The following is a 26,453-nucleotide window of genomic DNA, read 5'->3' as shown; positions in this document are numbered from 1 at the left end:
GTTGCGGGCGGTCCTGTGTCGTGGTGCGGGAAAGAACACAGTGGTCGGAACATCTTCAAGAAGTGGCCACGACTTTCTTTCGGACGCCGCCCCCCCCCCCCCCCCGCCTTCTTCGTAATGCCACAGGCCTAGGTTCCGTCTCCCTCTTCCTGCTGGTTCCACCTCGACGCCACTCCGCCGTTTCTTTTATTCGATCTCTTGCAATATGCACGTCTTTTGTACGCTCAATGCCCCGGCTTCCATGCTTCACGTCAATCATTTCCAGTCATACGCCGATACAACGCCGAAAGCATACGGGACCGCATCTTGTAATGGCATCCTTTTCTTGACCAAGGCATAGGAGCCAACAGCGGCCCAGTGAGAAATACAGGGCCTTGGTATTCTTGGTGGTCTGGCTTGGTTGTTGGAGGGAATTCGCCGGCGATGTATTCATGCGCGACGGCTCACCATCTACGCTGCAACTTCTGTCGATTCCGCCAGGCCTGGGCCATTGGTACCATTGTGAGAAGGGCTCTGTACCCCTGCATCAAGGGGTGCGGCATGCAGTGCGGGCTTTTCGACGCCCTTCATCTTGCCGCTTCTTCTCTTTTCAATGGCAGCCTTGACCCAGTCTGCAACTTCTTGGTCCTCGACTGGCTCAATCGCCTCGGCGGGCCCTTTGTCGCCAGCAGCTTCGTCAGCGCCCGCTTCTTGTGCAGCCTGGACCTCTTCCTCTTCCTCTTCTGCAATGGTGTCGGGCTTGATAAGAGGCGCAAGCCATGCGTGTTGGAGCAGCATTGCATATGTTGGTCGCAGGTTGGGGATTTTGTTCAGACAGCCCCGTACAAAGTTCTTGGCCGCATCAGAGTATCCTTCATCAGGCAGATCCGGTGGCTCGCCGTCAACAATGGCCTAGGGAAATTAGCGTCCAGCCTGAGAAGAGCAACGACAAAAAAACGGCGTGGTATGCTTACACTGAGCTGACTGAAGATGTTGTTGTATGTCTCTGGCGGATAAGGGTACTGGCCTAGAGCGCACTCGATAATGGTCAAACCCAGACTCCAAATATCGCTCTGCACGCTGTATGTGCCGCCTCCAGGATTGGCACCAGCCTGTGCAATGCCACCCGAGGATATCCTCTCTGGAGCCATGTAGCTTTGGCATCCAATGTTGGTCTTGGCAATGCTAGCCACGAGGTTGCCGCTCACACCAAAGTCACAGATTTTGATTGCGCCCCTGGTGTTAACGAGGATGTTGGTGGGCTTGACGTCGCGGTGGATAATGTTGTGTTCATCCTTTAGTGATTTCAGGCCCATGGTCGTTGCCAAAGTAATCTTCCTCAGCACGCCTTCGGGCACACCGTCGGCGTACAGCTTATCTATGGAACCTCCGTCCATGAACTCCATGCAAATGTACACGGCACCTTCCTGGAAGAAGGCGCCGTAGAAATCGACAATGTACGGTGATCTACAGCGGTGGAGAACATCGAGCTCCATGATGATGGTAGCGAATTTTGAGTCATCCAATTCGAGCCTCATTTCCTTCATTGCCATGACGACACCAGTGCCTGTAGCGGGCTTTGCGCCCGAGGGGCTTGATTCTTCGTCAAAGGTCTTGCGGGACGGCGAGCCCGGCGCAGCCTTGTTTCCTGCCAAGCCCTGCCCCGGCTTTCGCATCCGGGGCCTGCTATGTCTGACCTTGTACACTGTGCCGTAGTTTCCCTTGCCCAGCTCGTCGAGCGTGTCGACTTCGTCGAGCGAGATGTTGAAGGTGGAGCCGCTGGCGAATTGCACGCCATCCGAGTTGAGAATGGCCTTGCCTGCAAACTTGAGGCTGCCCGTCTTGGTGTCAATGAAGCGCGAGAACTGGTCAAACTGCGTCTCTTGCTTGCGGGGCTCTCCGTCGGGCTGCGACTTGTCGCCGCCGTTCATTTGCGAGAGCGTCAAGCCCGGCTTCCTCCTGCCAGCAGGAGGAGCCGGGCTGCTGTTGGATGCGCCGGGCAGTCCGCCCGGCAGTTGCATACCCCGTCGCTCTGCCATGGATTTCTTGGGTTCGCCCATAGCTACGCGATAGGCAGACGCGGTGCTGGCACTGGTGTCGCCGAGCGCAGCCATGGTGGGCGTCTTGGCTGCCCGCCCGCCCGCCAAACAGACGCCGCCGGCTGCGCTGCTATCGTTGTGCGCCCACCCATACTACCGTGCTACATACTACCACACGCTACACCTACGTACATCCATCCATCGCCGCCTGCTCCCAGTCTCTGCGCGCCGTGCCGAGCGCCCCCAGCCCCATCATCGTGAAGTCATCGCCCTGCCCTGCCCTGCCCTGCCTCCCGTTTGCTGTCGCTTTCGCCGCCTCCACACGGGCTCGCGCTCTGGCACTGGCACTGGCACTGGCACTGGCGCCGCCGTCCTTGGTCGCTGCGCCATCACGTCACTGCGCGCGAACCTGCACGCTACGCTACAGCTCCAGCCCACATCCCACAACCTCGACTGCTCCACCATACGACTGCCTCTGCCTCTGCCTCTGCCTCTGCCACTGCCACTGCTCCTCCGCTGCATCTGCCGCCACGCCCTCCCTTGCGGTGCAGTCGCCGCTCCCCTGGACATTGACATCGACTCCGCCCTCTGGTTATATTCCTTCGTTTTCCCCTACCCCGCCAACCACTGCCCTCACACACGCTCGCCATGGCTGACTCCAATCCCTCGACCCCGGACGTCGACGCCGACTCGGACACCGTCTTTGACAGCCCATCGCCCTCTCCTGTGCCCGCCAGCCCCACTGCAGATGCCTCGTTGCCTGACGACGCCGCCGCCGCCGCCACGGCCGCCGCCGAACGCCCCGCGCCGCGAAAAGCGTCCACAACAGCCGCCACGTCCAACATGACTTCGTCGTCGACGCCCCTCGGCAACATCAATGCTGCCAGAAACCCCCGCCCGTCAAACCCCCCCACCATCTCCAGCAGAGGCAGCGGGCTCAATGTTTCGCAAGACATCCTCGCCAGGATACAAGCAGTACACCTGGGGCGCAAGGGCGCTCCGCCCACTGGTTTGTCGGCGCGAGGCCCTGGTGCCCCCCACAGCCCTGGCCCTTCTCCCGATGGCCGCAATCCCTTGTCCCCTCCAGGCGGCAATCCTGGAGGCATCCCCAGCAACTTTCGAATGCCGCCCCGGCCACCGGCCACTAACTTTCAATCTGCACCTGTCATTCCCGGGCGATTATCATGCCTGTGCCCGCTGCGCTGCTTGCGTGCTGCCCGTGTGGCGCAGGCCGCCGCCGCCTCTCTCTCTGCTCTTATCGCACCCGCGCTCCTCCTTCCTCTCGCCGTTTCACCTCGCCGCTCGCTCCAACGATTGCCCCTTCAGACACGCCCAAGCCGCCGTCTTTCGGCTGCACTTGCACGACGCGGCGCCGTGACGTCGATCGCCGCCCATAGCGCGTCCGCAGCCAAGACACCCTACGCTTCACGATAAACCTGCGAGCGTTTCCGTCTCCATCGAGGCCTCGCGCCTGCATCGCTCCTCTCCGCCATTCCGCCATGTCTTTCTTCTCGGCGCCCCAGGCTGTACGCCTGCGCTCTTTCCTCTCTCCATCTTCCCCATACATCGCCATGGCCTCGCAATCCAACGCGGCCGACTACGCCAACAGCGCCATGGCCGGCGCCCTCAACACCCACGCCTCGCACCCCGATTTCGCCAACCTCACCCTGCTCGTCTTCGAGGCCGTCATGGAAGTCGTCTGCGTCAGCGCGCCCGGCTACATTGTCGCTCGTATGGGCCAATTCGATGCAGAAAGCCAAAAGTTTCTCGCAAACCTCAACACGCAGCTGTTTACACCCTGCCTGAGTGAGTGACACCACCACCACCATGGCTACTACTACGCTGGCCGCACACCCGCTGACGATCCATCGCGCCTAGTCTTTACCAAGCTCGCCTCCCAATTGACGGCCGAGAAGCTGGCCGAGCTTGCCGTCATTCCCGTCATCTTCGTCGTACAAACACTCGTCTCGTACATTGCCGCCCTGACGGTGTCGCGGATATGCAGGTTCAACAAGAGGGCCTCCAACTTTGTCGTGGCCATGGCCGTATGGCGTCCCCCATCCCCTCTGCGCGTTCCGGAGCTGACAAGACCAGGTTTTTGGAAACTCCAATTCGCTGCCCATCTCGCTCGTCATCTCGCTCTCCAAGACGCTCAAGGGCCTGCACTGGGACAGGATCCCCGGCGATAACGACAACGAAGTCGGTGCACGCGGCATCCTGTACCTCCTCATCTTCCAGCAGCTCGGCCAGCTCGTGCGCTGGACCTGGGGCTTCAATGTGCTCCTCGCTCCCGCCAGCGCATACAAGGACGACGATGGCGGCGTGAACAACGCGATTGAGAGCGGCGAGTACAGCGATGACGAGGCCCAGAACCTCCTCGACGACTCGCATTCCGACTACGAGTCTGGCAACGTTACGAGCTATGCCACGTCGGCCGACTGCAGCGATTCCGACTCGGATTCCATCTTCCACCGCGGAGAGGCCCAAGCAGCCGCCAACTTCATCACGCCTACTAATGGCAACGCCACGGTCCGCGGAGCCGGCGACATGACGACTGCTTCCAACGGCAGCGCAAACGGACATCTCAACGGTGTGCTCGCAGCCCACAAGAAGCAGGACGCGCCCAAGGGCTTCAAGGGAATCCCGAAGCGAACGCGCATGGCTCTGCAGCGCTCGGCAAGCTCGGTATCCATGTCGACGACGCGTGTTGGCAACCGCATCTTCAAGGTGCTACCCATGTGGCTACAGCGGGTGCTTCGCAAGGTGGGCAGGGGCTTGTCGAGGTTCCTCAGCGGCGTATGGGACTTTATGAACCCGCCCCTGTGGGCCATGCTGATTGCCATTCTCGTGGCCTCGATCCCGCCGCTGCAGCACCTCTTCTTCACGCCTGGCACGTTCATCAACAACTCGGTCACTCGCGCAGTCAACCAAAGCGGCCAAGTGGCGGTGCCGCTTATTCTGGTTGTTTTGGGCGCCAACCTGGCGCGCAACACGCTGCCCAAGGAAGACCAGCACTCGATCGAAGACCCCAGCGTGGAGAAGAAGCTAGTGATTGCGTCACTGGTCAGTCGCATGCTTATCCCAACACTGCTCATGGCTCCGATGCTGGCCTTGACTGCCAAGTACGTGCCCGTGAGCATCTTGGACGACCCCATTTTCATCATTGTCTGCTTCCTGCTCAGTGGCGCGCCCAGCGCGCTCCAATTGGCGCAGATATGTCAGATCAACAACGTGTACATGGGGGCAATGTCGAGGATCCTGTTTCAGAGCTACGTTGTGTGGATCCTGCCGTCTACTCTGTTGCTGGTCATGCTGGCACTGGAGACGGTTGAATGGGCGACGTGAGGCAGTGTTGTGCTACAGGCTGGCCTTGGACGGCCATGGGGTTGCGTGGGCAGTGATTTGTGGGTCAAAAGCGAGGCGTTTCTGGGCTGGGTTGGGCATGTGCTACGCGTTGTATTGTGATATAGGCTTTGGGGCTGCCCTGTCCGGACACAGCGGCGGCGGCGTCTGGGATGGCTTGTACATAATTTCAAGAATATCCATGTTGTTGCTCATGCTGCGTGCGCGAGGAGGACGCAAAGGCGACCGGGACAGTGACGGGGGCCACGTGTGCACTGCGCAACTGGCTTCGTCAAATCAAGAGTGCGAGTGCGGATTGCAGGTTTTGGGTCGTGTGTGGGTGCGTGGTGACATGCGGTTTAGGCCCTGATGTAAAGTGCCAAGCCGACGGCGAGTGGCGTATCGCGCACGGCTGGGCGCACGGCTGACGACGTGAGAGAACGGAGCGCAGTCCGTGGCTTGGGGGCGCTTTCAGCTATGATGATGATGATGATGATGATGATGATGATGCTCCCGGCCTGCGTAGGTGTAGGTGCAAGATGCCGTGCCACGCCCTCTTTTCGCCTCTTGTTTTTGCCTTTTCGCCAGTCGTCGCACTCGCGGCGCTCCTTATCAGTGGCATCCCCGACTGCCAATCAGCTTGGCACGTGGACCCTGTGCACCTGAGCCTGCTCCCTTTTTTGCTGCGCAGTGCTTGGGTATTATCGATAACACCCCAGCCCACCAAACAGCCCACCAAGCAGCTGAATCTACATACTACCCACCAGCAGGGTAACCCGACCGCCGCCTGCTACACCTATATCATCACCACGCCGATCCGCCGCTTACTTTGTCTGGCTGCATCGCCCTCCGACCGACCTCAGCCATTGGCATGGCTTCTTCTTCTTCCAATTGGCAGGCCCAGCACCAGCCCGGCCCACAGTCAAGCGACTCTCTAGCACTCTCGCGCAACAGTACATTGGACGACGGTGCATCGCCGCGCTCAAACAAAGGTTAGTCGTTGCTGTTGTTCCACTGTCTGTGGCTGTAGTCTAGCTCATCGTCTATCTACTTGAAATCCATATAGCCTGACGTCAGACTGCGACATCTCCTCGACAACCACTTTACATGCACTTCAACTTCAGCGCAGCTGCTTACTATTACTGTTACAGCTGTATCGTTCCCTGATGATAGTACCATATCCCCGCTACTAATCGGCAAGAACAAAGAGCTGGACCAGAAAGACTACTTGGATCTTGATAAGCACCCCAGACACTTTCCAGCAAGTGTCAGTAGAAAAAGGCTGTCTGCACGTCCTTCGCATGAACGCGACGTCTCATCCAAGTCTACACCAGCTGAAGGTAACCCCTCTTTGACCTCTCTACTCTCCGAAGTCTCGGTGGATGGGGGTGCTCAAAGCCAGCAAGCCCACGACAATCTGCTGAAGCAGGTTGGCACATGGCTCAAACAGGAAAGAAGCAGACGCCATGCGCGAAAGGCGAGGCGCAAGGCTGCCAAAGCTGGTCTTGCTGGCCAAGAGCCGTCAGAGGGCGCTGCTACAGAGGCGACTGAACAGCCCAGCGCTCATCACAGAAGCGATTCCGAGTCGTCTCATGGCGAGGACTCGCTCGCACAACTGGCAAACATTCTCGAAAGGAACTTGTCTTTGAAGCTTTCTGAAGCAAAGAGAAGAACCGACCGCTTCCGCAGGTCATCGATAGGTCTGAAGCGACACTCTGCCATTTCCGCCGAATCGGACTACTTTGAATCGGTAGACCAGCTGGTTCCAAGCTGTGAAGCCATCTTGGACAATTCCAAGACCATGGCTTACAACGTAGATGAGCCAGGGGCCGCGTCTAATCGCGAGCTTGGTGAGAGGGAAGCGTCCAAAGAGAGAGAGGCCTGGGCCAAGTTCCGGGCTGAGATTCTCCGTCTAACTCACACACTGAAGTTGAAAGGATGGCGCAAGGTGCCTAGCGAGCTCAGCAACGAGATTAGTGTGCAGAGGCTGAGCGGTGCACTTACAAACGCTGTTTATGTCGTCTCTCCTCCAAAGAACCTGCCCCCTCCAGAGCCTAGTGAAGATGGCACACCAAAGCCCAGGAACCCTCCACCGTAAGTTACTCTTATCTCCTGTATTCTTGTCTAACCATACCCAGTAAGCTTCTACTTCGCATCTATGGCCCGCAAGTAGATTACCTCATCGACCGAGACTCTGAGCTTCAAATCTTGACACGACTTGCTCGCAAGCGCATTGGTCCACGTCTGCTGGGAACTTTCAGCAACGGAAGATTCGAGGAGTTCCTCCACGCCCAACCGCTTACTTCCAAGGAGTTACGTAACCCAGAAACCTCGGTACAGATTGCAAAGCGTATGCGTGAGCTCCACGAGGGCATTGACTTACTGAAGAAAGAGCGAGAGGCTGGCCCGTTCGTCTGGCAAAACTGGGACAAGTGGGTTGATCGCTGCGAACATGTTGTCAACTGGCTGGACCAACGGGTCCGAGAGAGCAATCAGGATCCATCCAAAGCCTCTGAGAAAATGAAGAAACGTGGATATGTGTGCGGTGTTGAGTGGCCCGTATTCAAGCAGATGATTGACAAATATCGCAAGTGGCTAGAGGATCAGTATGGCGGCATCGAAAAGATCAACGAGCGCATGGTCTTTGCTCATAATGATGTGAGTTGCGTGCAAAATAAAGTCATGTGAGCTAACATTTCTAGACGCAATATGGCAACATCCTTCGTATGATGCCAGAAGGCGAGTCGCCACTGATGCTCCCAGCAAACCAACACAAGCAGCTGGTGGTTATTGATTTTGAGTACGCAAACGCAAATCTTCCTGGCCTAGAGTTTGCCAACCACTTTGTAAGCTACATTTTTTCTGTTTGGAGTTTTGAGGCAAGAATAACTGACATGGCTTTGCAGACGGAATGGGCGTACAACTATCACGACGCAGAAGCCCCGTGGCGCTGCAATACCAAGCATTATCCGACAATTGAAGAGCAACATCGCTTTATCCGGGCATACTTGATGCACAACCCGTCATACAAGGCCCCCGGCGGATACACGTCCAATCCTGCTACTCCTCATCTCGGGCCGCTTCCCTCGACTGGTAGCACGACTGCGCTGACTGCGACTGCCGCTCCAAGCACCATCTCAGCCTTTATGCTCGACTCACGAGCTCCCCCTGGTGAGAAGTACCAGGAGCAGGAAGCGCAATACGAGGCACAGATTGAAGAGGAGGCGCGCCGTCTGCTCGCAGAGACGAAACTATGGCGGCTCGCCAACTCGGCCATGTGGGTTGCCTGGGGCATTGTCCAAGCACACATACCCGGTCTCCCGGACTTTGACGACCAAGAAAAGGCCAACAGCAACCCCAGTGTCGAAGCAGCAACGCTCGACAGCGCCACAGCAGAGATGCAGGCTGCCGCACAGGCCGACCACAAAGGCACCGCCGCCGGGATCGTGAGTCAAGAAACGGCAGAACAAACACAAGCACAGGCGCATATCGACAAGCATGCTGACCTTTTCAAGCCGCAGGACGAGGAAGAATTCGACTACCTGACCTATGCCAATGACCGAGCCATGTTTGTCTGGGGCGACGCCCTTAGAATGGGCATCGTCAGTTCAAGCGACTTGCCTCCGGAGTTGCTGCAGCGTGTCAAGCTCGTCGAATATTAAGTTTTCAGCATGTACATTGGTTGAATCGTGGAAGGAAAGGAAGCTGCATAGGTATATCGAGGGGTGCTGTGGAGCCAATGGAATCATGTATGTATTTATGTATCTATGTATCTATGTAAATTTCTCGTATGCCCTGATACCATCAACATCCAACTTCGCAGTGAAAAGATGAATTAAATCGAGAGACTGAGAGAGAGAACATGACTGTGGAAAGAGTAGTCAGACTGTGAGTCGTTGCTGTGAATATATGTAATATATTTTTTTTCCCTCAAGATACTTGGTCCCCCTCCCCTATACGTACAAGGACAAGGATAAGGATAAGAACAGGGACAGGGACAAGTCAACACCGTAAAACACATGCATAGATACTGTCTCTCTCTCTCTCTCTCTCTCTCTATATATATATATATATATCTCGCATACATGACAACGCTGCGACAAAAAAGAAAGAAAAAGTTCGTATATCAGACTTCTGCTCTGTTCAAGTCGATTCAATTCAATTCAATTCATCAAGTGGTATCCATAGCCTCCGGCTCAGGCTCATCCCCCTCACCCCCCTCATCTTCCATTTCCATTTCCATATCCATATCCATTTGTACATCCCCTTCCCCCTCCTTCTCCTCGTTACCCCGCTTCCCACCGCCAGCCTTCCCCTTCCCATTCGCATTCGCATTGCCCCCCCTCCCAAAGCCGGCGACCAAGGCCTCCAACGCCCTAACCTCATCGGCTGCAACCCTCTCGCCATGCCACACGCCCTCGACGCCATCTCTAGTGTCGATTCCACGGCGCTCGAGCACGCGCTTGGTCTGGCTTTCGACGTAGAGTTTGCGCTGGGTACTAGTGTCTTTTGCGTCGCTGGTGCTGGTGCTGGTGCTACTATTGCTGTTATGGGGCAACGCCGTCGTGGATAGATGCGGTTTCAGCGATGCGAGGAGGTGGCGGAGGTAGGGCAGTTGGGTTGTTGTGAAGGCGGTGTGTGTGGCTAGGGGTTTTGCTGGTGTTGATGCTGATGCTGATGGTTCTTCTTTTGTATTCGCGCTTGTAGCTGTGGCCGCAGTAATACTAGTACCCGTAGAAGAAGAAGAAGAAGAAGGGACCTGGATCCCCAACGCCTGAGCCGCAGGCGTATTCACCAAAAAGGCAAAAGCACCTTCTCCTTCTTCTTCTTCTTCTTCTTCTTCTCCTCCTTCTTGCTGTATCTTGCCAGTTCCATTCTGCACTTCTGCCGATAACAAAGTCGAGCTTCTTGTTTCGCGCTTGGTAGGTACCACCACTGTTGCAGTTGCAGTTGCAGTTGCAGACGAACGGGGCGGTTCAAGCAAAGCTTTTAAACGAGCAATCTGCGCTTCATTCCGAGTTTTTTCCGCAACGAGTGCAGCATGCAGTTTTTGCGTTTCGACTAATTTGCGGCGGAGTGCGTAGAGGGCTTCCGGGGTGAGGTTGGAGTCTTTGGGGGGCGCTTGGAGGTTCTGTTTTTTTGTTTGAATATCTCCTTGTTAGCCATCTCTCTCTCTCACATGCGCACATTCTTCCCGTCCATCTCTCTCTGCATATGGATAGAGACTACAAACTCAAACATACCTCATAATGCAGCAACCTGACCCAATCCCCCAAGCCCTCATCCTCGCCCTTCCCGCGTCCCAGCGCAAAAACATTTCTCAGCGTCCAAATCTCCAACTTGTCGAAATTCTTATCGACTGCGTTTTCCATGAGCGTCTCGAGCTTGAGCACGCCCTCCTCGATTTCGAGGGCCGCCTCTGGATACGCATTCTGGCCGTCTTCGTCCGTGGCGGGCGTGCGCTTTTGCGAGGCGTACAGGTCCGCGAAGCCGAGGAGTGCTGGGTCCGCGGATGTGAGGCCGGCTTCGAAGGAGTCGGTGCAGCGGTAGAGGACTTCGTTGACGGCGTTGATGATGTCGTCGATGAGGGACTGTGAGGGGGTGTTAGATAGGGGTTGGGGGCTATGAGAGGGGGTATAGAGGCGCTGCAGGACGTGGTGGGGGCGCGAGATGGGCTATCATGACTATGGTATGGAGGGTGTTTGGCGGGGACATGGGACAGTGTCGGGGCCGTCCGTCACTCCCCAAGTGTGCGATTATACATACAATCGGAGGCCAAGAAAAGTGCTCGGTCAGGAGCATATTCTCCTGCTGTTTTGCGCTCGCCATCATGTCCCGTCGTGTCGTTGGTGCGGTTGTCGCAAACGCTCAACTGGGGTTGTTTGCGACGCGCCGCCCGACGAGGGGGACGTGTTTACCCCAAACCGGCATCTGACTGGACGGCACGACGGATGACAAGGGTGACCCAACACGCGCTAGCCACATGCCTCGCTTAGACTGCCGCTTTGGGCCCCTTGCACGCGGGAACAACTGCATGTGGAAGTGTGGACGTGGACGTGTGAGACAGAATGAGGGGGCGAAATGAAGAGTAATCAATCTCCAGCAGTATTACTCTATGCCATTCTAACAAAGCGAGCAACAGACATTCATTAATGATGCACATCATGGCACCTGACCACAATGTCCGACTCCCAATACAATACAGTGCCTCAAGCACTTGACCGTGAATCCTATTATACAAACGCTACCAGATGCACAGCACAGATCTTGCTGTGCTTACAACATGGCGCACCCTAAAAAAAAACGAGCCAAGCCACCTCTCAGTACATGGCTTGCCCTGCCACCCTCCCAAAGCTGTACATGCAGAAATTGTGGTATACAGTTTTTGTTCTTATGCTAAGCGCGCAAGACAAACAATACTTTTTCCATGGTCGCGGGGAAGCCAAAGGAAAGACGAGAATAATTTGGTAATCCAAGATAACACAGACACATAACGCCAAAAAGTCCGGTGTGAGACCTAGAGTAACCTCTCTCTCTCTGCATGCGTCATGTCGCTGTCGTAAATGCGGTAGATGTGAAGCAAAAAGACAAAACCACCACCAGAAGGGTATCCGTCACCTGAGCGGCGGAGCTCGATATCTATACAAGACGTCCATGTCCACGAACGTCAGAGTCCAGGCCGCTCAGTACGGTCGCTGCTGTTCACGGAATCGGCGCTCTTCTTCCACCCGACGGGCCTTCTTTTCCCGCTCCAACCGGATCTTGTGGGCCTCGGTTCCATCGTCCATGAGCGACTCCTTGAACCAAGGATGCTGCAGCGCTTCCTTGGCCGTGATGCGTTTCTTGGGGTCGTACACAAAGATGCGTCGTAGCAGGTCGAGGAATTGCCGGTTGAAGTCCGTGTGAGCAGGAATGGTTTCCTGTACGCGTTAATGGGGATCAAGTGTTACGTAGACTAAACCTACAGGAAGCTTCTTCATCGCCTTTACATATTTCTTAGACGCCTTGTTGGTTTCGGCGTTGGGATAGTCGAGCTTGTAGTTTTTGAAATATCTCGCAGCACTAGACATGTCAGCAACGACCGAGATACAGCGTGCATAATACTTACGAGCTTGCTGAGTTGCGCGACGATCCTCGATCTTGCTTGTACACGGCTCGAACAATGTCCCGGTCAATCTTGCCGCTGCACACAGCCTCCATCATGGCCAGATGCTCGAGATTATCGTGCGTCTGGAACAAGGCGTCGCCCGTAAAAAACTCAACCAGAATGCAGCCGATGCTCCAGATGTCGCAAGGGAAGCTCCAGCCCAGGTTGAGGATAATCTCAGGCGCACGGTAGTGACGCGTGGACACCACCGAAGAGTGGTACTCATCGTTGAACGTAGCCGATCCAAAGTCGATGAGTCGGATTTCAGGGTCGAGAAGGACCTTGCGATGGCGTGCTGTCCGGTTTACAGTAGTCGACGACGACGGCACAGTTCTATTGTACGTAAAAGTCTGATAGTTGTTGTTAACAAGCAGAATGTTTTCCGGCTTCAAATCGGTATGAATGAGGTTGAGGTCGTGCAGAAAGGCAACACTGGTGAACAACTGCTTGGCAAACTTTTGGATGTGGGAGCTGGGAAAAGGCACAAAGCCGTTGGACTTGAGAAAGTCAAACACACTCTGGCCGTAGAGATCAGTAACGATGCAGATGTGGTTCCGGTAGTCGAAGCAGTCTCGCAGGTGTATGCATCGGTTGATGTTGTGCTTGTCGTTGGACGCCAGTGTCGACAGCACTCTCAGTTCAATGCGGCTGGCATCTCTGTATTTGGGCACCGATCGAATCACCTTGATGGCGCAGTTGGTGCCTTTCCGTCTGTCGTAGGCCTGCACGACTTTGCCAAAGGTGCCCTGGCCGAGCAGCTTGGTAATTTGATCTGTTGGTCAAGTGTTAGTGGCTCAGCTGCAAGGAGAAAAGCACCATGAGAAAGAAACGCACATCGCTCAGTGAGATCGGCATCGGGCACGACAATGTAATGGCCGTCTTCGTCATCGACCTTTTGGTCCTTGCTGTAAGATTTCTAGGGAGTGCACGTCAGTACCAGAGGTTGCTCGTCGTCGTCGTCGTAGTAGTAGTAGTAGTAGTAGTAGTAGTAGCAGAGAGGCAAGCGTGTGTCTTACATCTTGGATGACCTGCACGTAGACGTCCTTGGCCTTGATGGGCGGGTTGGGGGGCGGCTGGTAGAGGCTAAAAGGGTCGTCGTTTTGGTCCAGCTCTCGCCGCTTGGCCTGCTTTGCTTCGTCCTGCACCACGGCGCGTGTGCGCTTCCGCTTCTGGCCCGCAGCGCTGCCGTCGTGGGGCGAGATGTTGTGGCCGTTGCTGGCCTGGGAGCCCAACGACGTGGGCGCCGTCGTGGTAAGAGCCGATGTGGTCCTGTCGGTGGACAGCGAGTGGTTGGGCGAGTCGTAGTAGGGCGTCTGCGTGGTCGAGTAGGACGTGTGCTGGTTGTAAACAGGGTCGTAGGCCGTCGACGCGGCCGTTTTGCGCTTCTTGTCAGCGTGGCGCGCGGCTGCATTTGTCGCGGTGCGTGCAGCATCGTGGGTGCGCGACGGGGGCGGGTGCGGGCCCTGGTGGGTGTCGTGGGTGTCATCGTCGTCGTCGTCGTCGTCGTCAATAACAATCACCTCCCTCGGGATGCCGTTCTTGTAGAAGTCGGCCCAGTCAGGATTCCGCCGGCGGTGGGCCGAGCCCGAGTCGGTCGCGCTCATGTCGATCGCAGGCGAGTGCGAGATGGGCGGCAGCTGGGGAGGCTGTCTGGTGTGGGCAGTTGCGGTCCGGCGCAGGTCAGCGTTGTTGGTGGACGACGACGAGGCGCTAGCGTAGCCGTTGTAGAGCGAATTGCCTATCCGAGCAGAGCCGTTGGCAATCGGGGCATTGGCGATGTTTGGCTGGTATGTCTGGTGGTGCGAGTAGAACTGGTGATGGGGCGGGAGCGTGGCCGTGGCGGTCGAGGGCGTAGACATGGTTGGGCCGTCGTCTCGGGGCATTCGAGAAGCGGCTGTCGTGACGCTGCTGCGCTGCTGCTTCGCTCCTCACCGGCTAGCGGACCCTCCCCCGACGACACGCCCACAAGCACGCAGGAACCCCCCGACGCTGCTGCATCCCCTCGCATCCCCCCCCCCCCAACGACACGCCCTCTGGCTTCCATCTCGCTGCCCGCCAGCGCCCCCCCGTCGAGCAGCCCCGTCGGCGTGCTGCAGGGGGGCGCTGGAGGGCGAGCGTGTGTTATCGCAGGCCTGGCCCTGGACGAGGCCTGGGGTGCGGAGAAAGAAAGGGCCTTCACACACACGGGACGGGGCGCTGCAGCGGCGTCGGCGTGGGCGTGGGACGGCGGGCAGGGCGATGACAGCGGCGTGGGCGATGGGCGAGGGCTCGGGGGGAAGAATGGCGGGTGTCACACATGCCAGAAGGATGCGAGAGGCGTCGTGGTTCGCCCAGGCAGAGGGCAGGCGAGGTTGAGATCACACCTGCGGAGTCTGTGGTGAGAAGCCGGGCCTGTGCGGTCCACCTGCTCGTCATTCGCCTGCGCTGCAACCGCCTTTCCTTCGCGGCGACGGCACTAGACGGTGCATCACCTGCGCGCCCCAAGTGTGCAATTCGGCCATGGGCACACGCCTAGCCGGGCGACCGACGGAGACGCCGCCGCTGCTCGTTGCCATGGCGTGTCGAGCGAGCCATGGCCTGCATTGCCATGGTGATATTATCCGTCTCGACACTACTACCGCTACTACTCAGTACTATTACTACATGGACACATTCACATGCACGTATCCACGCCTCTCCGTCCCTCTGTGCACACCTACACTCGACACAGACACCCGCCTGCCCGTATATATATACATGCACCATGTACGTTCATCGACGGCATCTGCTGCACCCGTTCGCCTGGGTCGGCCCTGCAAAGGGCCCACCACGTCGCAGGCTGTGGGCGTGAAACCGCCGCATATACAACTAAGTAGTAGACATTTGGCCAGTCCAGAAGGAAAAGAAAGAGAAAAAGCCCCAAGCATCACACACACATGCACAGTCAGTGGCTGCCCCGGGCCGTGGCGCGGGCTCCCTACATGCCGTACTATAATATCCACCTAGCAATCTCAATCTCGATACCGCACATGGATGGATGCATCCGCGCCAAACGACGACGACTAAGTACTTACGGCCGCTTGGGGCGTGTGTGTGTGTGCGGCCAAAGTGAAGCAAGCGCCCAAGCCACTCGACGGCATGCATGGGTCACGGGAAGCCGTCCGTCTGCGTGCGCGCGCCCAAAACATGTCATCTGCCTTGCAAGGCCAGCTCTCCGTCTCTCCAATCTCCGTCTGCGTCTGTGTCTGTCTCTCTTTGCGTTTTTTGTTGAGGAACGGCGGCGGCGGCACATGGCCCAGGCCAACCATATTATATCCCGTTCCGCCCCCCCCCTCACCATGGCCTCGTCACACAGCTACGTACCTCTGGCCCTTCTCTCACTCAGGCTCACGCTCACGCTCCATCTCACCCTCGCCCGCCGCTCTCTCGCCTGCGGATGGACGGCCGGAGGGAAGAGGGGAAATGGCTGTCTTGGGCCAGGGTCTTTCCGCCCATTCGGCGGCTAGCGCTTCTGCTCTCGGTGCGCGCGTCGGCAGCTCTTTGGATACGAGGCATCCAGCGGCGGTTCCTGCCGTATTATACCATCTCCCACATGTAGTCGGGCTATGGACGAGCGAGCAAGAGAGAGAGAAAAAAAAAGGGCGCCAAGCCAAACGCGCAATTCATCATCATGGCGGCCATGACGCAGCCAGCGTCTCTCGTTGACTGTCCTGGGGCCAGGAACCGCGCGTGCGCCGTGTGTGTGTGTGTGTGTGTGTGGCAAGATTCCCGAGTATAGGCTGAGGTGAGACGCGCTGCACTGCGCACCACGACGCTTCTCTTACAGTCGTTGGGTCAGCCATTACTCAGCCCACCGATGGGGCTTTTGCATCCTCTCTACACCCTCTCCACCGCGCTGCTGCCAATAACGTCATTGCCCACCGCCTAACCCACTCCCCACCCGCACACACACACACGCGCACACACACACACACACACAGCACTGCGCCTTGCAGTCTGCAGTCTCGGTACGTACGTACGCATGCCTGCACTAGGCCCAGCACCCCCTCGCTGCATCGCCGCCGCCCGTCAGCTGCCCTTCACCCTCGATCCTCTGCGCCTCCCTCTTGCGGCCTAGCGCCGCCCCAGCCGCCAAGCCCGAGTCCTGCCTCGCTGCGTCGGTAGTCGTGGCTGCGGCACACTTGCCTCTTGGCACGTGCCCAGCCCCGTCCCTGATTGGTGGAGCCCCCCCAAGCCCGACCACCTCTGCCTCTGCGACAATGCTCCGACTCTCGCACGCATACAGCCCGCCTGGCTTCACGCAATCTGTACACGACGCCTCGTCAATTTGTGCCCTATCTATCCCCTTCACCCCAGGAAACCATGGCGCCACCAAGCATAACTATTACGCGACTCAAACCACCCGTCCATGCGCCACGACGTGTTCAAACAGCCATTCCCATGCACCGTATTTTGCCCCAATGCCTCGTGAACGCTTGCAAAAATCCCCCTCTCTTCCAGGAGGCCAAACCGCAACGCAACGAGAGAAAACAAAGAAAACACCAAGGCAAAAAATCCTCGCCCACATGATGCTCATGACTTGTTGCCATGGAAACAAACAGGCCAAACAAAATCGTCCAGTCTAGTCCCGAGCAACCCTGCGCCAAACGTGCCCGACGTCGATATAGCCTGAGCGACTACAATTTGGCCGTCTTGTTGAAATCCTCAAAAAAGTCAACCACGAGCTTCCGCACCCTCTCCACAATCATGTCGACGTCGGCATCCGTAATGTTGAACGCTGGGGCAATGATGATGTGGTCTCCGCGCTCTCCATCCACTGTTCCCGAGCCTGGGTACACGTAGAGATTGTAACCGTCCTTCAGACCTGTACCGCGCATTAGCCTCTGACAAATCTTGCATACTCATGGCAGCTGCCTACCTTGCTCATGGATTCTCCACGCTACCGCTGCCTCCGAGTCAAAGGGTGTCTTGGTCGCCTTGTCGCGTACAAACTCAATCTGTCCTTGTCAGCAACCACTCAACACCGTCCCAACCATGCCCAGCACTCACTCCTCGGAAAAGACCTGCTCCTCGAATGTTTCCAACATGAGCATGATCCCCAAGACGCGCCACCAGTTTCTTCATCAGCTTGTCCCCTTTGTCCTTGACATTGTCCAGCAGCTTGTCTTCCTCGACAATCTTTTGCACGGCAAGGCCTGCAGCACATCCCGCGGGGAAGTTCTGGAACGTATGCCCGTGGGCGAAGCAGTCATCCCCAAGAGCGTTCACCACCTCTGGCCCGACAAGTAGCGCCGACATAGGAGCGTAGCCACCCGCCAGTCCCTTGCCCACCATTTGAATATCCGGTACCACCCCCTCCTCTTGCCAAGCGTGCATGTACCCGGTCCGGCCCATTCCACACATGATTTCGTCCAGGATGAGAAGCACTCCGTACTTTTTGCACACCTTCTTCATGGCTGCGAGATAGCCAGGCAGCGCCGGAACGCATCCGAGTGCCTGCACGAGTGCGTCAGTGAACAGCTATGCGTAACCTGCAATACATGTGCACAACTTACTGCTCCTACAACAGGCTCCATAAAGAAGCCTGCCACCGTCTCAGGGCCTAGCTCACAAATCTTGCGGTCCAGCTCATCCGCTAGTCGGTCTATATACTGTACTACAGTCTCCCCCTCGTCCATATCCCGGTATGGATTGCAGGGAGAGATGAACTGTGTATTGCTAGGCAGAATCTGCTTGTACATGTCTTTTCGTCCCTTGTGCCCGCCAACTGCAAGAGCACCTAGAGTCGCTCCGTGATACGATCGGTCACGAGCGATGAACCAGCGGCGTCCAGGCTGCGGTTCCCGCTTCAACCTCGACTGATACTGATAGGCCAGTTTCTGGGCGGCCTCTGCAGCTTCGGATCCTACGCTGCATGTCAGTGGGTAGGTCCAATACTTGTACAGACCACAGTACCTGAGCTGTAGAAGACGACTTCTGCCATTTCGTCCCCTGTAGATTCGAGGAGGTGGTCTGCAAACTGCCATACCACCTCCGTGTCGAAGCTCATCGAGGCCGCATAGGCGACGCCCGTCTGTTCCTGTGCCCTAATTGCGTCGTGAACCCGCCTGTCGCCATGACCAATGTTGGATACTGCAGCTCCCCCAGAAGCATCAAACACCCTCCACGTTTTGACACCATCTGTGACCACTAGCCAGCTTCCCTTTGCGCTCTTCAGCCAAAGCGGGAGACTTCTGACGCTGCGTTTGAGAAGTGGGCTCCGGCGACTCCGGCGGCCGCCATTAGTCGTTGCAATTGGTGTTGGATTGCTCATTGGTGGTGAGACGCCCATATCAGGAGCCGCGCAGGGGCTGCTGCTCTCATCGACCAACAAGCCTGGCGCCATAACCGAGAAGCACTGACAGAGTCAATGGTAGCTGTGCACCCCAAAGACCAAACTCGTGTGTACGACAAGAGACAATGTGTGGTTGAGGGTCGAGTCGCTCAATGATTAGGGAAGGAATGGAACAAATGACGAAGCCTGGGATGAAACGCCCCCGACTTTATACTAGCCAGGGCTATTCATGGGATCGTGTTGCGACGTGACCGGTAAGGCGCTTGCTTGGGACGGAGCGTCTATCGCGTAATCAGGGCCCAGGTCACTAGTACCATACTTGAAGCCTTCGGCAACCCGATTATAGCTGGATCTTCCGAGCCGTCGGGAAAGACGAGGTCGGGGGGGTTTTCCCCGAAAAAGATGCTTTAGCTTGGACTAGCTAAAAAGTTGCAAAGGCCTTGCTTGCGCACGGAAGGCCTTGGAAAGTCGTGGGCTTATTCATTTCTTGTGAAAACTCAACGGTCAACTGCTTACTCGAGGTATATCCGGTGAGCCAATCAATTCAGGCTATGGCACTTTTGCAGGTAATATATGCTTTCCAGGGTTGCCCGAGGCCAGTCAGCCCTGTGTGATGGAACATGTCGTGTCTAAGTAAGACCAGGGCGGCACAGCTGCCTGCGGCCATGTCAGGGCCAGGTGCCGAACATTCCGGAGAGAGGAAACAATGGCTGGCCAGATCAACGCAGAAAGCTGTGGACATGGGTCGTTTCCTGGCATCAGAGCATCAATCAAAGACATTTCGGTAGCATGAAACACAGGTACCAAACAAAGTAAAAATTGCCTCGCGTTGGTGAACCCACAAACGCCGACGATAATGCATTACGGCCACATGGCTGTGTGGGGTTTCGTATGGATCCCTGTCTGGTAAGATCGACAAGGTTGTTGCTGCGGCTGCCATGCGTGCCAGTGCTACTAGGACGATCGGATCGGAACATACCGTTTATCTTGTGTAACCAGGCTACATGGGAGCATAAACGTGGGGATGAATTGCCCATAAAATACCAACGGGCAGTGCAGTGATTGGCAGACGACAAGAATGCTCGCCATGAGAGACCGGAGGTGGCCTGCCAGAGGGCCAGAGAATCCAGATGACGTTAGGCATACTGCTCCAGGCGCCCTCGCAGGGGGGGGGGTTCGGTGGAAGGCTAGTAGCCTTGCAAGTGCATGATGACTTGACATGACTCCCTGTGATCACCTCCTCATCAAAAGAAATCGAACAGTGCTAGGCCGAATACAGTTAGAGACTGTTCGATTTCTTATGATGAGGTGGTGTGATGGCTAGACTGGCTCCATAGCCGCACGAGGAGGCAACCACAGTTGGGTGTCGAGGGTCCAGCGAGTTCCTAGACGCGGAGGTTTGCCGTCGGACAGTGATTTGGCAGAGCGGCGCCATGGCAGGCGGCGCCATGGCTTCCCTGGACGCGGTTTGAGTCGAATCGCCGGGCGGTCCCCAGGTTGGAAGGTCCACGAGGTGGCGGGTGGGTGCAGACTGACTGGCTGCGCGCTCGACGCCCATCCACCTGCGCATGCGTGGCACCGAGATAACAGGGCGGTACGAGGCGACAGCGGGAAAAGCAAGCGTGCATGTGCCGGGCTCGGTTCTGGGACAGCCATTGAGAAGGGGTCGTGCAGAGGAGCGTCCGCTAAGTGAAGCGAACCGCAGCCTGAGGTGGCGGGCGCAGGCCACAACAGCCAGCCCCTTGGTGTGCCGGCAGGCGAGTTGCATCGTGACCAGCACGGCCGTCGAGGGTGGTTTTTGGCAGGCGACAAGTTGCGGTGAAGAAGGGCATGGTTGAGGGCTGGCCGGGCGGCGCAGAGGAGGGCAGTCGTTCGGGCGCTGAAACGAGCAGAGCAGAGAGGCAGGTGGCCGGGCCGTAGTGCGCCGCGCAGACGATACTGATCCGGCCCGGGCAGCGCCTGTGCGCGTGCGTGTGCGCGTGCTGGTGCTGGTGCTGGTGCTGGTGCTGGTGCCGGTGCCTATTATGACTACTGTATGTCTGTGCCTCTGTCTGTGGCCGCCAAGCCCCGCCCCTCTAGCTTCCCCACGTCCGCCAGCCCACGACGTGAACCACGTCCACGACGCCTGGACGAGACAGCAGCAGCGAGGTGAGTGGCGCCGCCGCGGACGACGCCGTGCACACCCCGAGGCTGACCGGCGCATGCACAGCACCGACACGATGAATCCGTGCGTCGAAGAGGTCAGCGACTCGGACAGCGAGCCGGCCGAGATGGACATTGACGACGTGCCCGCTCTGATCAACGCCAGCAACATGCCCGCCGCCGCCAGCTCGTCCATGCCCACGCAGATGCTGCAGCCGCAGGGGCCCTCGATCAAGACGACGACGGACCGCGAGCAGTCCAAGCACTACCAGTGTCTGTACCCCATATACTTTGACATATCGCGCACCAGGGCCGAGGGCCGCCGCGTGGGCAAGAGCCTTGCCGTCGAGAATCCTCTGGCGCGCGAGATGGCCGACGCCGCCGCCGACCTCGGCCTGCGCACCGTTTTTGAGCCCGACAAAACACATCCCAAGGACTGGAGCAATCCTGGAAGGGTGCGCGTCCTCCTCAAGCACGAGGGCAAGACGATGAGCCAATTGGTCAAGAACAAGCACCACCTCTATATCCTCATGTCCCAGGCCCTCAAGGCGAACCCGACCCAGAAGAACACGCCCTTCCGGTTGCCCATTGCAGGCCTGCCCATGCCCAAGGAGATGCCAGAGCCGGCGATACCCAAGGGCTGGAAGCTGAACAAGATCCTTCCCCTGCACTCCCCCGCCCTGACGGGAGGCGGCATCAGCGAGAACTTCTTGCAGGACATGATGGCAGAAATGGCCGGCGAGGCTGGCGGCAGCGGGGCAAGCAGCGGGGCAGAAACGAAAAAGAAGATCAAGGACAAAAAGAAAAAATGATCACCCGCGCGCGGCAATTGTCACCTAGACGCCATGGCGTCCGTCGCCAGTCCCCCACATCAGTGGACCGGCAACAGTTCTACGAGGCCACGCCGCCGCCATGCAGCGTTGGTGCTGTCACACCCGACGACAGGTACCTCAGCCACACGTTTAGAACTCACAGCATGCATCGCCAAGGCCTTGCATGGTGACATCTGCGATATACCAGCATCTTCAATAGCACAGCAATACTACGCTGCAGTGTCTCTGTTACTTTTCTGCTTTGCCAGTCCAGCGCCTCGTTGACCAAACCCAGCTGTGCACTCGTCTGACTTTTCCCGATTCTGCACCTCGAGGCACCCTTTCCAATATTGAGCTGGATGTGATTTGACACTGTTCAAGAAGCACACCGCTGCTTTGAGGGCTCTGCATGTTTCAAAAAGCGAGAAGCAGGGATACTCACCACTGTCTTTCCAGCTTCTCGCTGCATGCGCTTGATCGACGAGACTAGCGCAGTACTCAGGCCGGCTACTGGAATTTCTCCTGATCGCCAGCTTCTGCATACATTATATTGCCAACCGGATGCTCTGATGTCAATTCGCAGGTGAGTGTAGCGCTGGATCCGTGATTTTGCGTCACATTCATATGCATGCGTATGTCGTCACGTGAGCATCAGACGCTGTGAGCTGTACCTCCAAGCCAAATGCTCCAACGCCGAATGCACTCTCCGCGGGCCGATCATCATCATCATCATTCGGGACTAAGGTTGACCTGCATCTATCCCTGCCTACCATGCGCCAGCGTTTCTTAACGGCAATGGCTCTTATTCTGCTAGCCTATAACGATTTTCTACGCTTTGTGTCTTGTTTGATCATCGCTTTTGTCGAGGTGGGTCACACCACATCCACATCTACGCATCCACATCAAGAGTCGGACTCGGAGCATGCGTGGGTGTGCTTCGTGGCGAATGGCCGCCATCTGGGTATTCATGTCGTTTCATCCTATGACCGCCATGTCGGGCTGAGCATGGCAAACACCAACGACGTTCGAATTTCGTCAACCCCCTTCCGATCCCTACGATTGGCTTTGGAAGAAGATGCAGCATGCACACAAGACAGGCTGTGCCGTCCAATTCGCATCCAGAGAAGCTTGGATGCATACGCCTCACTTGCAGATTACATATCACAAGCAACACAACCTTTGGCCCCACAAACAGTGTCCAAGAGGAAAGCACACCGGTCCCGTGTACACCATGGTCTCGAGCAAGGGCTTCTTTGCTGACCGCTTAGGTGTTCAGTGCTTTTGCCGTACTCCGTGTCCGTTCCTCCACGCTCAAACAATCAGGCCATCGTCCAGGCTCAAGCTACGGGCCTGTACCCCACACGCCTAACTTCTGCCGTGCCGTGTTACATTGCCTGCTCCAGCTGCGCTGAATGGCTCTTCGCTGCCATGTGCAGCCGTTGGTAATGCTGTGTCACCCGGCCTATCCCAATTGACATTTCGGCACCGTAAGCGTGCTAGGGTAGTGCAGCATGAACAGCATGCGAACAGATTCTGCAACACGCAATGCCAAGCTGGCCAACGTCGGGGAACGGCTACCGTCATGTTTGACTACCGATCATTGTTGCGCTAACCCGGATCCGTTTACATCCAAGCAGCCCGTATCCTTGCTCACCCGCACATATCGTACAACCCGCAGTCTCCGGCTTAGCTTCAGCGGGCGTCTGCTGATCCACTTCCGCAGACGCCAATCAGTTGTACACACATACCCGCAATCGTCAGAGCACTTTCGCGTCCTCTTTCGCGCTAAAACGTCGGAACCTCCTATCGGCTGCCGTGGGTACAGTAGCCCATTAACCTGAGGACCTTGCGCTGAAAAGTTTAGGTGGCCAACTTCTAGCTTCGGTTAGGTCTGCCATTTACATGCAAGAGAAATAGAAAACAGCTAGCAGAGCGGATTGCGCATTTTGCTCAAGCTAACTAGCGCAGAAACAGCAGCGAGTCTTAAAAAGAGATACTTATTGAAAAGCGAAAACAGATCCCCTGCAGGACTTTGCGCAAAACAATTGCTTCAAAAAACGACCGACGTGAAACCAGTATTAGGTCGGTGCCAACTGCTACTCGAAGCAATAATATCACAATTCTGAAGGACATCCTTGTGCTGCGAGTACGCCCTGGTCAGGCGTGGGGGCTGTCTTCCTTCGCTCACCACAATACAGTACTAGGCAAAAAGTTTCCCTTGTTATTGTAACGGCGCAGGTAAGGCAGGTCGGATCTGTTTCGGTCGTAGGATCACTCAGAGGCATATGGGAGTGCGTGGGATCACAAAGAGCCTAGATTCAACAAGCCACCTATAGGCCTTGTACGAAAGGATATCAAAAGTCTACAGAGCTAGCTACAGGGAGTGTCTCAATATATACCTATCCTAGTCGGGTCCGAATTCGGATCCGACCTCGGGCGAATGGCTGATGAAGGGCGGCAGGTACTTCCTCCGATCCGGCTCTGGGATTGGCTCAATACTTGGCGAAGTTGTAACATCGTTACAGTTATGCTAAGACCCTGCTATTATTAAAACTCTACTATTATTACTTTACTACTTATTTCTTTACTATAGTTAACTAAATATTTTTTAAAGCTAGTAGGAACTAGGCACTATCCTACAGATTAAGAAAGCTCTATATAGGCTAAGGATATCCCCATTCCTCTAGTAGGAGAATTTCATAGCGACGCTTAATTAACTTGGGCTCTAGATTGTACCCTACAAGCCCTACTATATAATTAAAGATACATAGGATTATTATCTTCTATTATATAGACGACATAATCCTAGCCTATTATAAGGATTGAGCTAAGAAAGCTTAAGAAACAATAGATTAGCTTAAACAACGATACTCCATTACTAGTGGAGACAACCTCTAGTAGTTCCTTTGAATCAAGGTGATTAAGGATTAACACAAATAGCTAATCTATCTCTCTTAAGTTGCCTACTATAAAAACATCAACAAACTAGTCGACGATTGGATAATCCGCCACAATACTCCTATAGCAACTAGCGAACTTATGCTAAGAGAGGGACTAGCTAGCCTAACTAAGATTAACTAAATACTAACGAAAAGTTGGCTCCCTCCTCTACGCAGCTCTTGGCTCTCTCACAGGTAGCTAAAGAAGCCATTTTTACCTCACGATTAATTAGTGAACTCAAGGTCAAGCTACTGAGTCCTACGATCACTATTTAATGCGATAATTAGAAGATAATCCGTCTTGTAGCTCAAACAGTATTGAGACTGACTACAAAGCTTAGACACGTGGATATCCACAACTATTAGCTCTGACAGGAAGTGACCAACCAACAGATCGAAGTGGTATACACAAGATCTTCTGAGATGATAGCTACTAGCCTCACCAAAGTACTCCTAGTAAACCAGTAGCGGGGATTTCTAAGCCAACTAGGGCTGGTTGAAGTCAGGGATCGAGAGCCACACAATTAGTCACCTGTTGCAGAGATCCAAGAGTTTAACAAGATAGCTATACATCACAGTTTTTTACTCCTGTCTTTGATAAACCATGACAATCTAACAAATATACACTTAGGCGCACTGCCAAACTTGTTTACGGGTGTTATACGCGCACCCTGTAGATGCGTCGCAGTTCAGGAGGGTTCTTCCATAATATCCATTGCACCGGATCTAATTTATTAAGCAACTTGACACAAAAACATATTATGCTTTTGAATCCACTTACTATTCGCGTCCCATCTTTACTACAAGCCTGTCTTCAAATTAACAATCGCTCTTGAGAAGGCAAAGGGTTTTGTACATTATACTCTCCATAAGATCTAGTACACTGTCCTAAGATAGGGACAGTATTAAGAACAATAGCGAAAATACTTATGTAGATAAGCTGCATGATAGTGGATGTAATGGGCGGGCCCAACGGGCCGAGCGTACGACTACTTACGCCATCCATAGCCAAAAAGGCAGTAACAAGACTTCAAGCTTCTTGAAGTCCAGGTAGTCGTATAGATATACTCGATCACACACACTTAGGCGTAGCCTCTTACAGTGGATAGTTATAGGGTGAAATTCGATTGCCTAACGTAAGCTCAATCAAGTCTGTTATAAAATAAATCTTTTAACTAGCATGTTAAGAAATGATTAGGAAGTAGTGTATGTTTATATACTACCTATGTTAGATAATAACTAGCCATATTTAGGGTGGTAGATAGAATCCTAGTGCTCTGGAGCACCCGGGTTCTGTATGAGTTAGCAAGCACGATCCACCGTAATACAACTAATTTAAAGTAGTTAGATTAGTGTACGCATAATAAAAAGGAGGCTAATTAGACAATAGAACAACAACATAGAACACGATTATAGCAGATCAGAAGAATACAATTATCACAGTTCTTTATCACAGCTCCAGGCTTTCCACACCATCTTTCACAACCATTACAATCTAACAACCTACCATGCTAACATTTGAGCGTAAATCTATGTTCTTATAGAGAATAAGACTGAAATTATAGTGCTTAGTATACAAAGGACGCTTTTACGTAAAAGTCATTGCCGCTACAGAAAGACAAGAGTTCTCGATTACTACCGAAATCCTACCGAAATCCTACCGATCTATAGAAGACTCCTTGTCAGGGTGGGTGTTGCAAGTAACAACGAAGGATCTCTCCTGGACGAGGGCCGCAGGTT

General features: G+C 55.3%; 6 protein-coding genes across 6 annotated transcripts; 2 read left to right on the top strand and 4 right to left on the bottom strand.

The window, feature by feature from the left end:
• Window positions 1-205: 205 nt before the first annotated feature.
• SETTUDRAFT_137998 (uncharacterized protein) lies at window positions 206-2,040 on the bottom strand (the record flags this gene model as incomplete). Its single annotated transcript, XM_008029590.1, has 2 exons — window positions 206-891; window positions 954-2,040. Coding segments are annotated over 2 exons (1,528 nt in total), but the record flags the coding sequence as incomplete, so codon positions are not given.
• A 1,207-nt stretch (window positions 2,041-3,247) lies between these two features.
• SETTUDRAFT_172258 (uncharacterized protein) lies at window positions 3,248-9,154 on the top strand. Its single transcript, XM_008029589.1, has 8 exons — window positions 3,248-3,824; window positions 3,897-4,063; window positions 4,113-5,294; window positions 6,259-6,352; window positions 6,512-7,454; window positions 7,499-8,018; window positions 8,063-8,206; window positions 8,267-9,154. The coding sequence occupies exons 1-8, from the start codon at window positions 3,518-3,520 to the stop codon at window positions 9,020-9,022; spliced, it is 4,113 nt and encodes a 1,370-aa protein (XP_008027780.1). The 5' UTR covers window positions 3,248-3,517; the 3' UTR covers window positions 9,023-9,154.
• Window positions 9,155-9,531: 377 nt separating this feature from the next.
• SETTUDRAFT_137990 (uncharacterized protein) lies at window positions 9,532-11,240 on the bottom strand (the record flags this gene model as incomplete). The annotated part of the gene is made up of 5 exons (XM_008029588.1): window positions 11,127-11,240; window positions 10,604-10,951; window positions 10,325-10,491; window positions 10,086-10,264; window positions 9,532-10,016 (listed from the first exon to the last, which is right to left on the bottom strand). The coding sequence occupies exons 1-5, from the start codon at window positions 11,190-11,192 to the stop codon at window positions 9,532-9,534; spliced, it is 1,245 nt and encodes a 414-aa protein (XP_008027779.1). The 5' UTR covers window positions 11,193-11,240.
• Window positions 11,241-12,043: 803 nt separating this feature from the next.
• SETTUDRAFT_91994 (uncharacterized protein) lies at window positions 12,044-14,366 on the bottom strand (the record flags this gene model as incomplete). The annotated part of the gene is given in 5 exon segments (XM_008029587.1): window positions 12,044-12,280; window positions 12,326-12,422; window positions 12,469-13,279; window positions 13,342-13,423; window positions 13,437-14,366. The coding sequence occupies 5 exon segments, from the start codon at window positions 14,364-14,366 to the stop codon at window positions 12,044-12,046; spliced, it is 2,157 nt and encodes a 718-aa protein (XP_008027778.1).
• A 2,357-nt stretch (window positions 14,367-16,723) lies between these two features.
• On the bottom strand, window positions 16,724-18,977 carry SETTUDRAFT_164024 (uncharacterized protein). Its single transcript, XM_008029586.1, has 5 exons — window positions 18,442-18,977; window positions 18,042-18,391; window positions 17,536-17,982; window positions 17,405-17,483; window positions 16,724-17,350 (listed from the first exon to the last, which is right to left on the bottom strand). The coding sequence occupies exons 1-5, from the start codon at window positions 18,869-18,871 to the stop codon at window positions 17,163-17,165; spliced, it is 1,494 nt and encodes a 497-aa protein (XP_008027777.1). The 5' UTR covers window positions 18,872-18,977; the 3' UTR covers window positions 16,724-17,162.
• A 1,901-nt stretch (window positions 18,978-20,878) lies between these two features.
• On the top strand, window positions 20,879-21,989 carry SETTUDRAFT_164023 (uncharacterized protein). Its single transcript, XM_008029585.1, has 2 exons — window positions 20,879-20,968; window positions 21,030-21,989. Exon 2 carries the CDS (start codon window positions 21,040-21,042, stop codon window positions 21,772-21,774), a length of 735 nt encoding a protein of 244 aa, XP_008027776.1. The 5' UTR covers window positions 20,879-20,968; window positions 21,030-21,039; the 3' UTR covers window positions 21,775-21,989.
• The last annotated feature ends 4,464 nt before the right edge of the window (window positions 21,990-26,453 follow it).

This window comes from Exserohilum turcica, assembly GCF_000359705.1.
Source record: "Exserohilum turcica Et28A unplaced genomic scaffold SETTUscaffold_3, whole genome shotgun sequence".
Lineage (NCBI taxonomy): Eukaryota > Fungi > Ascomycota > Dothideomycetes > Pleosporales > Pleosporaceae > Exserohilum > Exserohilum turcicum.
This window is presented reverse-complemented; position numbering and strand designations above follow the sequence as displayed.

Bases quoted from the DNA above. Each gene is read 5' to 3' on its own strand.
- SETTUDRAFT_172258 (XM_008029589.1), top strand. From the start codon at position 3,518: ATGTCTTTCTTCTCGGCGCCCCAGGCTGTACGCCTGCGCTCTTTCCTC. The intron at 3,825-3,896 runs GTGAGTGACACC...CATCGCGCCTAG, and splicing joins GCTGTTTACACCCTGCCTGA to TCTTTACCAAGCTCGCCTCC. The intron at 5,295-6,258 runs GTGTGGATCCTG...TCCAATTGGCAG, and splicing joins TCCTGTTTCAGAGCTACGTT to GCCCAGCACCAGCCCGGCCC.
- SETTUDRAFT_164023 (XM_008029585.1), top strand. From the start codon at position 21,040: ATGAATCCGTGCGTCGAAGAGGTCAGCGACTCGGACAGCGAGCCGGCC.
- SETTUDRAFT_164024 (XM_008029586.1), bottom strand. From the start codon at position 18,871: ATGGCGCCAGGCTTGTTGGTCGATGAGAGCAGCAGCCCCTGCGCGGCT. The intron at 17,484-17,535 runs GTGAGTGCTGGG...TGACAAGGACAG, and splicing joins GAGCAGGTCTTTTCCGAGGA to ATTGAGTTTGTACGCGACAA. The intron at 17,351-17,404 runs GTAGGCAGCTGC...TGCGCGGTACAG, and splicing joins GTGGAGAATCCATGAGCAAG to GTCTGAAGGACGGTTACAAT.